Below are 13,846 nucleotides of genomic sequence, written 5' to 3'. Positions count from 1 at the left end.
AGGGAGAGAGAGAGAGAGAGAGAGAGAGAGAGAGAGAGAGAGAGAGAGAGAGAGAGAGAGAGAGAGAGAGCTTGTCGGAGCCTCTCTGACCACCGCCGAGGGGGCCATTTCCTCTAATTATCTTACAAACCCTTTCCCATACTCTTCCCTCAAGACATTGTGAGTGCATGTGTGTGTGTGTAATTGCGTTTCCTTATCTTGTTTATTTCGCTGGGTTTTGGGTTTCGTTCCTCCCGCCCTGGTCTCGCCCTGCGGGTCGGCGGGCTGGGCAGCTCCGCAGCTCCGTAAGCCCGTGTTGTGTCGGCGTGCATGTTGTAGTCGGCTGCTGTGTTGCAGGTTACGCGGGCCCATCCTTCTTTATTACTGCGAGTTACTGCCCCCCCCCCCTCCTCTCCCCTTGTGCCTCTCCTCCCCCTACCTCGTCTTGTCGCACACATGTGTAACAAGAGCAGCAGGTGTAGGAGGAGGAGAAGGAGGAAGAGAAGGAGGACCCGAGGGGTGAAAGTTTTATTCCACCGGCCTATAGGATGAAGTCATCCTACCGGACTGAGCTGCTGAGCTGGGCGCGGAGCGGCGCGGCGCTGTGCGGGCGGGGCGGGCCGCGTCCTTGCCTTGCATCCGAGGACCGCGGCGGCGCGCCAAGGTAAAGGTCGCGGCGGCGCGCGGGCTCCCCAGGGGGCGGGGTCAGGGACCCGTCAGATCCGCCGGCGGGAACCCGCGGGAGGGGGCCGGCCGGGCGCATCAGGCCAAGGACGCGGCGCGACCGGAACAGGCGAGGGGGCACGACCCGACCCCGTCCACGACCCGTCCGTGACGCGTCCGGCCGGACCGCCGTCTACGACCCGCCCACGACCCATCCACTATTCGTCCACGACCATCTACGACTCGTCCACGACCCCCGTCTTCGATCCCCGTCCACGACCAGTCCATTACTCGTCCACGTCCGAATGCGTACGGGTCGGGCCGCGGTGTTGACCGGATGCGCCGTCTCCACCGGACGGCTTTCCATTTCTGTGGAAGGCCCGGGCCCAAAACGTATGAGCGCCGCGATTTTAATCGCACTGTAGGGTGGTATGCGTTCGATCCGGACTCGGCGGAAACGTTCGGCTTTGATGAATGCGAACGGTGTGAAAAATCGTCACGTGACGCTGCATTTTTCTGTTCTATTTCAGAACGAAACGTGAATCAAAAGTCTAGCGTTGCTGCAAAACTGGTATGAGAAGATGCTGTGGGGGTTAGGGCCTTTCGGAATCTAGAGCCTCTCTCGAGTGTATATGGGCGAAAGTGTATCAGGTGAGCTGAGGTGAGCCGAGGATGGGGCGACGACGTCATATCCCGAACAGTAATCGATCTCTACCGCTTGGGGGAGAGATGGGCACACCCGGCTATCTCCGTTGTCTTTCGGGCAACACGGGGGGGGGGGGGGGGGGGGTGTTGAATGTTTGGGGGGGCCGACGGGGCTCGACGCCGCCGTGCGATATTGCGATACGTTCTAGTTTGTAACACAGAAACAATGTTGCCGGCGGTGTCCAACTAACTACCGGGTGCGGTGCGCCGCGAGCAGGAGAGCAGCAGTAGTGTGGCTGATTGGGATGCCAACGCCGTCACCGGGAAACAGCAGGTGGTGGCCGGCGGGCGTGTCACGGCGACCTCAGCGGGTCACAGCCACACCGTCGCGGTGCGTGGTGGGGACGACGTCATTTCGTCGTCCTAGAATTGTCTTGCTTTCGCTTGCTTTGTAAAAAAGTGACGTATCTTGACATTATTTTGCAGGGTGGGGGGACGTTTTTCGAGAGCCAACCGATGGTGCGTATAAAGAAACCCCAATTTTTTTCTGCCTAACCTTTCTTTTCCCTTTGAAACAAATAATTGACGTAAACGAAACATTAACATATTGGAAAATTAACCTCTGGTTCACCCCTTTCGATCTCAGCCTGCTGCTGACCCTACGTGTTCGCGCACTGCACAAACTGCAGCCTACAATGCGTGGCCAGGCGCAGTGCAGCTCGGCGCCGAGGTCGTGCTCTTTTCGCGGTCAACCTATATGGCTATATATATAAGACCACCGGTCATTGCTTTTTCTCGCTAGTCTGTCGCACTGCAGCCAACTAAGCACAACATGAGGGTTCTCACGGTGAGTGGCGTCCAAGTCCAGCTCTGGTAGTTGATCGCGGCGCTAGTACAACTACTGACCCTTCGCGTTTCTTACCATAGGTGTTCGCGACGCTGTGCCTCGCGGCGTCGTGCCTGGCCGCCGACACGCCCAAGGAGAAGCGCGGCCTGGACCACGGCATCGGTCTGGGCTACGGCGGCGGAGGTTACGGTGGTGGCGGCGTCGTCCTGGGCGGGTCGTCCCTCGGCGGCATCGGCCTGGGCTACGGCAGCGGCGTCGCCCTGGGCGGCTCCTCCATTGGCATCGCGTCCTCGGGGCTCGCCCTCGGCGGCGGCGCGATCGGCGTGGGCTCCGGGCTCGTCCAGCAGGCCGTCCCCGTGGCGGTCCAGCAGGCCGTCCCCGTGGCGGTCCAGCAGGCCGTGCCCCACACGGTCACCACGGTGGTGCGACGCGTGCCCGTGTCCGTGCCGCAGCCCTACCCCGTGGTCATCAACCGGCCCGTGCCCGTGTCGGTGCCGCAGCCCTACCCGGTGGCCGTGCCGCGCGCCGTGCCCGTGTCCGTGCCGCAGCCCTACCCCGTGGCGGTGCCCCGCGCCGTGCCCGTGGCGGTGCCCCGTGCCGTGGCCGTGCCCGTCGCCCAGCCGTACGCCGTGCGGGTGCCGCAACCCGTCGCCGTGCCCCAGGCGGTGCCCGTGCCGTACAGCGTGCCCGTCGCTCAGCCCGTGGCCGTGCCGCAGCCCGTGGCCGCCGTCAGACACGTTCCCACGGTGGCCGTTGCTCAGCCTGCCCTCGCATACAGTAGCTCAACTCTTGGTCTCGGCTCTGGCATCGGTGTCAGCTCTGGAATCGGCCTCGGATCCGGCATTGGCTACGGCGGTATCTCCTCCGGCTACGGTGGCATCTCCTCCGGCTACGGCGGCATCTCCTCTGGCTACGGCGGCATCTCCTCTGGCTACGGCGGCATCTCCTCTGGCTACGGCCTCGGCCACGGCCTCGGCATCTCCTCCGGATACGGCCTAGGACACGGCCTCTCACTGGGAGCCAGCAAGGTTGTGTCCTACGGCCACTAGAGTTGATGGAGGTCAAGACATCACTTCTAGTCTCGCGGGCGGCAGAAGAGGGCAGTGCGTAGGGTATGACGTGCATTAGTCCCAACTGAAAAATCACGGGCAGTGAAACCTCCCCATGCACAGTCAGCCTCCTCCATCCACCTGTAAAAAGTAAACATGGCGTGCGTTCGACTTTTGTTTAAACAATCTTGCTTGCCGATGTTTTTCCTCTCCTAGCTTACATGTCAAAATATGAGACTACTGTGAACGGACTGAAAGCCGAAACATTGATTTTTTTTATGCTCGTGAATTAAACCATTGAAGAAGGGTTGTGGACACAAAGTCGAAAAAACAAAAGGTCTATAATTATCCCCCAATCCTCTTCTTTATTGCATTCACCGGTGTATTACATTACTGCCACCACCAACCACTTGGCAATAATTTTCAGTCGATTTCGATGATCAGCACTGTTACGTGTGACTAGACAGTACAAACCCTCTGTGGGCTGCGGAGCGGGGCGGAGCTCAGTGGTGGTGGATCAGGTTTGAGTGTCCACTACTGATCCCTGAGCTCACGCCGTGCCCGCTAACGTCCGCGATGATCCCGCCGTGGCCGATGAGGCCTCCCTGGCCGATGATCCCTCCGTAGCCGCCGTAGCCTCCGTGTGAGACCGCGCTGATGCCGTGCTGCACCGCCACGGCGTAGGGTTGCGCAACGGGCACTGGGACGGGCTGCTGCACCTCCACGGGGACAGGGTGCGGCACAGAGACGGCCACGGGCTGGGGGACCTTCACGGCCACCGGCTGGGCGACGGGTACCGCCACGGCCCTGGGCACCTCCACGGGCACGGCGCGCGGCACGTCGACTGGCACGGGGTGCGGCACGGGCACGGGGACTGCTCTGGGGACGGCCACCGGGTAGGGCTGGGGGACGGACACGGGCACGGGGCGGTTGACGGTGACGGCGTAGGGCTGCGCCACTGCGTACGGCACCACTTGGTTGACGGTGGATACGGTGCGGGTCGGGGCGCTGACGGCCACCTGGCCGAGCCCGACGGAGCCTCCGGCTAATACACCGGCGCCCAGGCCTCCAAGACCATAGCCGCCGCCGAGTCCGTAGCCGCTGAGGCCATAGCCGCTGAGGCCATAGCCGCTGAGGCCGTAGCCGCTGAGGCCGTAGCCGCTGAGGCCGTAGCCGCTGAGGCCGTGGCCGCTGAGGCCGTAGCCGGAAGACAATAGTGCGCCGTGGCCGAGGCTCGACGACAGCAGGGCACCGCCGTGTCCGAGGCCCAGGCTGGAGCCGAGGCTTATGCCGGAGCTGAGGCCGAGGCCGTGGCCGATGCTCGCTGTGGAGATGCCGCGCTTTGCCTTGGGGTGGCCGTACGCGGCCTCCCCCGCGCCGATGGAAGCCATGTGCAGCAGGCACACCACCATCACCTGGAACACCATCATCTATCACTCATCGTCGGCAAGGTGCATTCCTTGGACACATGTGCCGGACCCCCGCGACCTCGTGACTCACTCAGCACGCGCACGGGGGTGTCACCACGGTGTCACAGCAGCGTCAAGATGTGTGGCGGAGGGGGAGGGCGGGGGAGAAAGAGAGAGGGAGAGGGAGAGAGAGAGAGAGAGAGAGAGAGAGAGAGAGAGTGAGGGAGAAAGAGAGTGAGTGAGTGAGGGAGGGAGTGAGTGAGTGAGAGAGTGGGAGGGCAACAAGTCTCCGAGCGTGTAGTTGTGAGCACTCCGTGTGTCATACATAAGGCAGGCTGACCTAGGACAACAAACGACTGTCGCCCTCATTACTTACTTGTCGCTGCCACATTTAGTCGCGATACGGAGCCTGGTGTTGTATAATTAGCCCAGCGTCAGATACTGTGCCGCGGTGACTAGTACTACAGTCGTCTGACTCGACAAGGCTGCTATGATGATGATCGAGTACAATCAGTTTTGATGAAGAAGGTTTTTTTTTTAAAGAGAGGCAAAGATCTTCGACGGAAAGAGGGAGAACAACACTATTAATCCCGTTGGTAGTTTTAGTGATATCTGAACTTCCACCACGTCAGCCACGGACTGGGGGTCTAGGGGCCCAGTCTGGAAACTGCTCCGAGGGGCCCCAAAAGATACCTTTTTTGGCGGCAAGGGGCCCCAAAAGATACCTTTTTCGCCTGGGGCCCGGTCGGGATTTCCCGACTAGCCAACCCGGGCCAGTCCGTGGCTGCACCACGTAGCAAAATTCAAATCCACTAAAAGTTGTAAGTCTCTCTTCCTTCACACCTTTAATTATTCAATTAATATAGATCTATCCATGTGTCTAAAAATAAGCTGTTTAGCCCGGCTCACCCACACAGTACTTTGTGCGGGCTGCACCGACCCAATCTCTAGCCGGCATGGTCAGCAGACGACGCGAAGTACATTCATGCGGGTTGTTTTGGCATGCCAAGGGGTACGAATAACTTACCACCGATTTGCACCGAGCCATTGTGGGGGTCTTGTCGCTCAAGGAGACACTGTGGACGATCCGAAGGACGTCCCAAGCTTTATAGTATACCGGCTCACCCCCTGCCATGGCGCCGTCGCGCTGCTGCCCCTGCCCGGCGCGCCGCCCGCCATATGGACTGGTCTGACACATTAGACAAAACTCGACAAGGAAGTCGGCCCGCCCATCGGGCCGTTGCACTTGCCGTTGTTGCACTTACTGTTGCAAGCGCGCCCGGGCACGCGGCGCACAACCCCATACAAGCTGGTTGGCCGCGCAGCCACGTGCGTTCGAAAGGAGAGATATAGAGGTAAAAAAAGAGGAGAGGACAAAAAAAACAACAGATGAGGACAATGAGCATGGCCAGGCACGTTTCTGGAACAGTTACTGCGATGGCGGGACTGTCGTGTGACGCGAACGCCGCGTCCACTTGGCGTTACTGCGGTTATCTGAGACTATGGGTGGTTACAGTTTCCAAACCCAAAAACTCTTAATAATTTGTCCTGACAGATTTTTTTATTTTGGAATAAGTACTAATGCCCCGCCTTTAAATGTAAGTCAAAATTGATGGCTCCGTTCTTTTTTTATTGGAGAACATGTGCAAGCTTGTGCGTTGTGTAGGTGTGAGCAATAAACGGCATACCGACGGGGAGTACAAAGAGGGACTCAGAGAGGAGCACAGTGGCGCCACAATTAGACAGACCTGCGCTAGAGCCGCGCACGAGTCGGGGGTGAGAGAGAGAGAGAGAGAGAGAGAGAGAGAGAGAGAGAGAGAGAGAGTCGAGGGGTGCAGCGTGCGTAGCCTCAGCACAGTTCGAGTAGATGGCAAATATGAAACCAACTTGAGGTTTTTCTCCCCCTTTACCCTCGTGCGTGACCCGCGACGAATGTGATCGCGGGGTCGGGGTGTCGAATGGTTGTGGTGCGCGGTAGGCAGCAACAAAAGGAGAAGAAAAAAAGGAGTAAATAGAGTAGTAAAACGGGCAGGGCGAGAAGGCGGGCAGACGAACCCCCTAGATGGCGCGCGCTGTGCAGCGACGCCGTGTCGTACGCGTCTCTTGGGATGATTGCTGCAATCTGCTCTCGCCCGATTTTGTGCTCACCTGGTCATCCCTCTCTTTTTCTGTCGCTCTGCCTCCCCCTTTCCCCCCTCCGCCTTTCATAACCCTTCAGAGCTACCTACTGCGAAACGACCCACACAGTTCGACAAAAATGTCAGTGTAGAAAAGAGCAGCCAGCAACTTTAGGTACTACTGCGGGGGGGCGGGGGCGTTTGCGTTTGTGTCAATTTCTATAAATGCAATAATTATTGTCGATTCGAGAAGCGACTGTTGGTTGCTGACTGCTATCGTGTAAGCACCATAGGCCTCTGTGGACACGCCCCCCCCCCCTCCCCCTTTTCCTACTGCACCCCCAGCAGTGCGGCTGCAGCGCTCGCCGTAGAGTGTGGCAGTCGCGGAGACGTCCGCCCGCCTGCCTGTTTGCTGGGGTCCAGGCCCGTCGTGTTCACCGCTGTTGCTCCTATAGCCGGCCCGTATCTCCGTGCGTCGCTCGGCGGAGGTACGGGGGTTTTGCGCGCGCCCCCTTTTGGGAGCAGCGAACTGAGCCGCTCTTTGTGTTTGGCTATGAACTGAGCCTGGAGACCCACCGGTGGTGGTGGTGGTGTCACGTTACGGCACTCGTACATAATGACGCATGTCACGTACTGTGGCGGAGACCAATCGGGGCGCAGCTCATTGTAACAAGCAGCCAATCATGTCCAAGGTCACCCCCTCCGCCCCCCCCCCTCCCCCTTCGCGACACCGGCCGGCTCTCGTTAGGGGCGCGTTTGGTTCTTCTGCGAGGAATGCTCCCCCGCCGCCCGCAACTCTCCGGAAAAGGAATTTCGAGGAGCAGAAAGGAAAAGTGGGGGAGGAAAAAAAAGGAGGCGACGGCGACACTAGGAGAACAATAGATGAGTAAGGTGGAAGATATAGTAAGAGCAGCCCGGTGTGTAGACTAGTTGAACGCTGCTCGAAGTTGCAAATAGTGCGTAGAGGTGGGAAAGTGGTGGAGGGGATGGCAGGTATATACCGCCAGGAATGGTGTCCAACTGTTCAGTTGCCGGCCAGCTCCATAACCATCAACAATGAAGCTTCTGGTGAGCAAAAATACATGTTTGTGAGCTTGAGTTGAAAGTCAACCGAAAACCAGCGGGTGCGCACATAAGTCGGTCCTTTCCATAGTTTTCGGTTCTAAATCTAAATAAAATAACCACTTGATCGATTTTAAAGGTGTAGCCCGGTGTGCGTGTGCACCGTACTGGTCTACACACTGATCATGAGGCGTGTATCCCGTGAGTACAATCTTTGTCGTCCGGTGGCCCCAGCCTTCGTGGACTGTATGCAATCGCCGCTGTGACCTTCGAAGTCTTGTTTATACTTTCTCTCGGAACGGGTTCACCGAGCGCGTCCGTTTTTAAATATGCCAATTAATTGTGAGTAGCAGCTCAAATTAATGTTGGATTTTGGCTCCTCGCTGGGCACGGTGGTATGATCGTCTCGATGACGTCTTGCGCGTCCGTTGCATCGCATGCATTCCTTCCCCTTACGAGATTCGCAACAACAGCTTGTGCCCGAGAGAGAGAAGAGAGAAAGGGAGGAGTTTACCGGCCGACAGTTGGCTTCCGCACAATAGCGCTCCTTGTCAGTCGGCCCAACCTCACAACCGTAACCGTGTGTTTGTCCAGAGAAAGCACAAAAGTCCAATAACGCGTCCAGTAGTTTATGGAAAAACAAAAGTGTATGTTCATTCAAAGCAATAGCGCAATGTCAACTGGTACCGCTAAATTTCAGTTGCATACCGCCAACCACTTTGCTTGTCCTCTTAGTTGGCTTACAACAGTTTCCTGTACATATTGCACTCACACACACGCCCCCCCCCCTCCGGCTCCCCCCGCTCGGTTTTCGTCTTTGACTTTTTTGCCCGGGTCGTGTGCGCTCGGCTGTCTACCTGACCTGCGACGTTACGAAAAGCAAGTTTCGAGCGGAGAATGCCCGTAACGAGACGCGTTACGCAATCGCACACGATCCTCATGTAGACCGAGCTGGTCCGGGCGGCGGTGGTCGGGGCTTCGCTGTTTCTGTATCCCTTTTTTTCGTCCTTATTTTGTCGAGAGGACCAGACTGAGGTTCTTCACTCTGACCTCACGAAGGCAATGCGCCCTCTCGCATGTTGAGCCCGGCGGCGACACCACAGCTCGTGTCGTGAGATGATCGAATAAGATCAATTTTTTTTTTACCGCTCCGCGCGGATGTACGATTCGAACACGCGTTCTTGCGAAAAGAGATCTATGCTTCGCATCTATTCAGAAAGATTTATTGCAGTGTTGTTTTCCGAACTTCCTCTACGGTTTCTTAGGCTGTGTGAAGAACGCTATTTTGAATGTGGTGTCTCCCGTGTCTCCTCCAGTAAACCTATGCTCCTCTTCCAGGTCGTGCTCGCCGTGTTGGCGTTGGCCTCTGCCGACGACAAGCCTGTTAAGAAGACTGAGAAGCGAGGTCTGTCCGGCCTCGGCACATACGGCGCGCTCGGAGGCCTCGGCGTGGGTTCGGCCATTTCACTCCCGGGCCATGGAATCGGCCTCCCCGCACACGGCCTCATCGGCGCCCCTGGCGTCGCCCTAGGAGGACACGGCCTCGCTCTGGGGGGACACGGCCTCGTCGGCGCCCCCGGTCTTGACCTGGGAGGACACGGCCTCGTCGGCGGCCATGGTCTGGTCCTGGGAGGACACGGCATCGGACACCCCATCACCACCTCCATCAACACGGTCATCACCAAGCAGGTGGGGATGGGCCGGGCCGTCTCTGTCGGCGGTCCGCACTGCGGTGTCCGTAAGTGGTTCCTCACTACGTTTCTGTCGACAGGTGGCTGTGCCCGTACCTCATCCAGTGGCGGTGCCCGTCATCAAGCACACCCCGTACGCGGTGCCCGCGCCGTACCCGGTCCCGGTGGACAAGCCGTACCCCGTGGCCGTGCCCAAGCCTTACGCCGTGCCCGTGGACAAGCCGTACGCGGTGCCCGTGGACAAGCCCTACGCCGTGCACGTGCCCCACCCCGTGCCCGTGCACGTCCCCCACCCGGTGGCGGTGCCCGTGTCGCACCCCGTGCCCGTCGCCGTCCCCAAGCCCGTCCCCGTGCCCTACCACGTGCCCTACGTCGCCAAGGAGGTCCACGTCCCGTACGTGGCCAAGACCGTCGTGCCGGTGTCCTCGCACGTCGCCGTCGGCCACGACATCGGCCTCGGCCTCGGGGCGCACGGCAGCTACGGCAGCTACGGCAGCTACGGCGGCTACAGCAGCGGTGGCTACGCCAGCTACGGCCACTGAGTAAGTGCTTACGGAGCCTGGAGAGGAGGGGAGGGGAGTCTTGAAGTTTACTTAGGCCGAGGCGTACACAAGGTCCTGTATAGTGAGTGATTGAGTACATCATCGGGAGCGAATGCGAGGGAGAAGGGGTTTGCTTTCGGCAGAACTAGGTTAAAAGGGGTGTGGATTTCGCAGAGAGAGGGCGCGCAGAGCTGGGAGGCGTTGAGGACTTGAGTGAGCCACTTCTTGTTTGGAAGTTTGTAGCACGCACGTTGGTCCCGGTGGCCGGCGGCGACCTTGCTGCAGGCGCTTACCAGCAACAGCGAGGGTGCGTAAGCTGGAGGCGGATCATTTTGTATGAACCGTCTTTATGAGTATCTTATCTGCCGGGAAGCACACAATGCCTTCTCAATCAGGGAGCAGCGCGGGACTGGGGAGAGCCTAGCGAACGAAAGTTTTCTCTGAGTTTTGGTCTTTAGGCTTAACGAGCTGGGGTGCGGATAGGGACGGGCCCCCTGCCAAATCAGATTGTCTCAAGGGATCTCGATGTCTGTTTGGCGGGGTACCCATTACGCCCAAACCGACTCTTGGGGTATTAGTTTTATACTCCATTTGCATTTTCTCGCTAACTGTTCAACTACTATCGTGCCCCTTCTTTTGCAGAGAGCTGTGCCGAAAACTCTGGGTCTCCTACTCTCTCATCCAACTCATCACCATCACTCATCACCATTCTCAACCAAAATAAATCATGCTAGTTCGTTGACCCAAACGCCCTGTTGTTTCAATCGTGACCCAACTCAGTCTGGCACAGGTTAGTCACTTTTTACGTGAAGCAGCTTAATCTAGCCCTCTACTTTTTTGCTGTTCGGGTTAGCATGTCGTCCATTTGGGAACGAGTAATGGTCAGTGAGTGGGTCGATCGAGTCGTATCGAAATGTGTCACTGACCCCTGCCCCATGCCTCCCCTACCCGAGCCACCCACCTATTATCTGGTTTATCCGAGCGATTGAGGACAGTACCGTCACACAGAGTTCATGTGAAGAAAATTAGATGTTCCTTTTTTATGCCCTGGATATCCAGTTTAGAGGAACGATTCTACAAACGTCGGAAAACATGTTACACTGTTCCAATTGCAGGTCGCTTGGTCGCTTCGTTAACAGTGCGACTGCCCTGTCCGATGTATACAGAGCACTATACGGTGATCTTTAAAAAATTATGTCAACATTTTGTTGTTGCACTCAAACAAATGCAATGTTTATTTGTATCCTGCACCACGAGCGGGGTGTATAATGGTTGCCTCAGGTTCAAGCTGCTGCAACCCTCGTTGCTAGAATTCCGAAACACCGAGGACACAAATCATTTATCGATTTTAAAAGGCTACCATCCAGCAGCACCTGTTTGGAAAAAATACAAAATCTGTAAAATGACCTAATCCGTGCCATCACAACACAAAGCGCGGCACGCCCCCCTGCCCCGTGCGGGCCGGTGTCGGGTCGGGTGAGCGCAGTCGATATGGGGCCCCCGGGCCGCACCGGCATGGGGGCGACCCGTCGTAGTCTCCCGGCGACCGTCACACGAACAGCAAGCAGCATAAGCAGCTCCACGCCCGCTGCCGCCGCCGGTGCGCGATGACACTGAGGAGACAGCCAGGTGGGCCGGCGCACCAAACACCTCTCTGAAATTTGTATTGCAATATAATGCCTCCGCTCAAGATGAACTTGAGGGAAGTGAGTGGGGGGAGGGCACATCATGGCTTTCCGGTAATGACAGTATTTGGGGCCTGTTTAGATACCCAGTCACCAGTCATGTACCTGTCATATCGGAGCGGACGCCGTAGTAATACTGCGGCTTTGACTTTGCATACCCACTCGGAAGTAGACAAACCCACAACACTGTGGTGTCCACTCGGATATACACCTTGTAATTTTACACTTAAAATTTTTATTATAGTAGAATTCAGTTTAGTCGCACTAGTTGTAAATCGTTTCGTACGCTGTTTTGAAACTAAATTTTGCCACTGTGTTTCTCAAACCGTCACTATTACATGTATTCAAAGATAGTTTGGGGGTGGGGGCTTTTCCTTCCTCCTGCTTCTGAAGACAATAATAAACTAAAACGCGAACAAGAACGCGCGCTACAATCACATTCACAATAATGAGAGTGTGAAGGGCGAAAGTGTTGGCCTGTTTTATCAGTTCTATGCGTTGTCCAAACAAGTAGTAGTGGCAATTAAACGGAAGTCGTACCCTGGCTTTCGTGGGAAGAGAGGAAGGGGGAAGAAGGGGGGCAGGATATCGGCCTGGAAAGGAAGTTTACCGGCTGAGCGGTCGGTAATTGGGGCGAGGCTGGCGGCCGGGGCGCTGGCCGGTGGCGTGTGTGACGATAATACCGCACGATGAATTAATAAGGGGATGGCCCTCAGAGAGAGAGAGAGAGAGAGAGAGAGAGAGAGAGAGAGAGAGACAGACAGACAGACAGACAGACAGACAGAAGAACAGAATATGCGCTGAGAGGTGGGCCCTGCTGGAAGTGTCAGGGGGTTTGGTCTTCCCTTCCCTTCGGTGAGTATGAAGTCGTGCCCCTCCTGTTCCCTGCCCGGTCGGATGCTCCTTCACAACTCAAAAAGCCGATTTTCCCCCGGAACACAAAGCTATTATATACAGACAGCAGGAAACGGCACAGACTTTGCAGCCAACGCTATCTGCAGTGGGGGCGGCTTTTCACGAGCTGTGAAAGTAAGGGAGTATAGAAATCGATGCTCAGTAGTTCACCCCCCGCTCCCTGAAAAATAATTTGAAAAACAACATTAATGCATATCTTTTCGTCGAATCAAAATAAGGGCGTATACTCTCCTCTCTTCGCCTCTACTCTCTTCGGTTTCAATCTCCCTAATAGGCGAGCGTCTCACCGAAGCCTGGTGGCCGGGGGGGCTTCGTTCGGGCGCCGTGGGCGGGCCACCGACTCCACACAGCTGCTTGGCGGGCTGGCCTACCCCGCGCGCAACGGGCGCTATCACGAGCGTCGCCTTCTCAAACTACCCAGTGAGCAATGAGCTGTCAGACCGTCAGAACGATATCAGAAATCAGAAACGAGTCAATTTCAGTACCTCATTTTTATCAATCTGATGCGAAAACCGACAATTTTCTGATTTCTGACGTCGGTCTGACATTTCATTGCTCACTTGGTAGGGGCGTCCGTTGTTGAGACATACATCTGGACCGTCCCGATGCAGTGCCCTGCCCACTCGACATAGTAACCCTGCCATATTGACGGTCGATTACTCAAATTGTAAAATTACGAAATTATTCTTCTATCCGTATCGACTTTGACATCGACGAGCACCGGGCAAAGAATCAGCTATCGTAAATTTTCGATTGCTTCACGTACATCTACAAACGTTGCGTTTCAACAAGAGAGTATGAAAAAAATTACGAAACGCTCACTTTACAGTGTGCGTTGTTTGTCAAGAGTGTTCCAGTAGTGGCGGGGTGGTGCGGTATACACGCGGCGTCACACGTACTCTCTGCTCTGCGGAGCACCGCTGCGGCCGCACATTGTGATGTTTGGGTGGCGGGTGGCAGAGCGCGCCGCGCTCTCGTCGCAGACAAACCGAAGCGACGGCGGCGAATGCAAACAGATCGATGTGGTTGGAAGCCAGGCTGTTAAAGCGAGGGAGGCGCCCGCCGCCCGTGGTGGGCCCGGCGGGGGTGCGGGCCGCAGTCATAGCAAGTCTGGGTGGGCGGTGTCTTCCGCGACCTGCTGTACAGCGCGGTGCAGCATGGTCGCGGTGCCGGCTTGTCCCGCCGCGAGGCGCTGCCGGCACGCGAACAGGTGCGTGCCGGCCGGGGGTCGGCCGGGGGGTG

General features: G+C 57.1%; 4 protein-coding genes across 6 annotated transcripts in view; 3 read left to right on the top strand and 1 right to left on the bottom strand.

The window, feature by feature from the left end:
- Window positions 1–2,003: 2,003 nt before the first annotated feature.
- LOC127750418 (tetra-peptide repeat homeobox protein 1-like) lies at window positions 2,004–3,519 on the top strand. The gene is made up of 2 exons (XM_052272094.1): window positions 2,004–2,134; window positions 2,215–3,519. Exons 1-2 carry the CDS (start codon window positions 2,120–2,122, stop codon window positions 3,181–3,183), a joined length of 984 nt encoding a protein of 327 aa, XP_052128054.1. The 5' UTR covers window positions 2,004–2,119; the 3' UTR covers window positions 3,184–3,519.
- Window positions 3,520–5,659, bottom strand: LOC113218167 (elastin-like). Its single transcript, XM_026438394.2, has 2 exons — window positions 5,620–5,659; window positions 3,520–4,598 (listed from the first exon to the last, which is right to left on the bottom strand). The coding sequence occupies exons 1-2, from the start codon at window positions 5,638–5,640 to the stop codon at window positions 3,687–3,689; spliced, it is 933 nt and encodes a 310-aa protein (XP_026294179.2). The 5' UTR covers window positions 5,641–5,659; the 3' UTR covers window positions 3,520–3,686.
- Window positions 5,660–7,614: 1,955 nt separating this feature from the next.
- On the top strand, window positions 7,615–11,276 carry LOC113218144 (uncharacterized). Its single transcript, XM_052272115.1, has 4 exons — window positions 7,615–7,777; window positions 9,110–9,460; window positions 9,543–10,004; window positions 10,647–11,276. Exons 1-3 carry the CDS (start codon window positions 7,766–7,768, stop codon window positions 10,002–10,004), a joined length of 825 nt encoding a protein of 274 aa, XP_052128075.1. The 5' UTR covers window positions 7,615–7,765; the 3' UTR covers window positions 10,647–11,276.
- A 211-nt stretch (window positions 11,277–11,487) lies between these two features.
- Window positions 11,488–13,846, top strand: part of LOC113218180 (endothelin-converting enzyme 2) — a 35,990-nt gene continuing 33,631 nt past the window's right edge. For all 3 annotated transcript variants that reach the window (XR_008011618.1, XM_052271549.1, XM_026438411.2), the window contains exon 1: window positions 11,488–11,633. The gene's annotated coding sequence lies outside the window, so the exon portion shown is untranslated. The remainder of the gene's footprint in view (window positions 11,634–13,846) is intronic.

Source organism: Frankliniella occidentalis, unplaced genomic scaffold, assembly GCF_000697945.3.
Source record: "Frankliniella occidentalis isolate FOCC.00 unplaced genomic scaffold, Focc_3.1 Scaffold6, whole genome shotgun sequence".
NCBI lineage: Eukaryota > Metazoa > Arthropoda > Insecta > Thysanoptera > Thripidae > Frankliniella > Frankliniella occidentalis.
The sequence above is the reverse complement of the archived record's forward strand: the minus strand, read 5'-3'. Positions and strand labels throughout refer to the sequence as shown.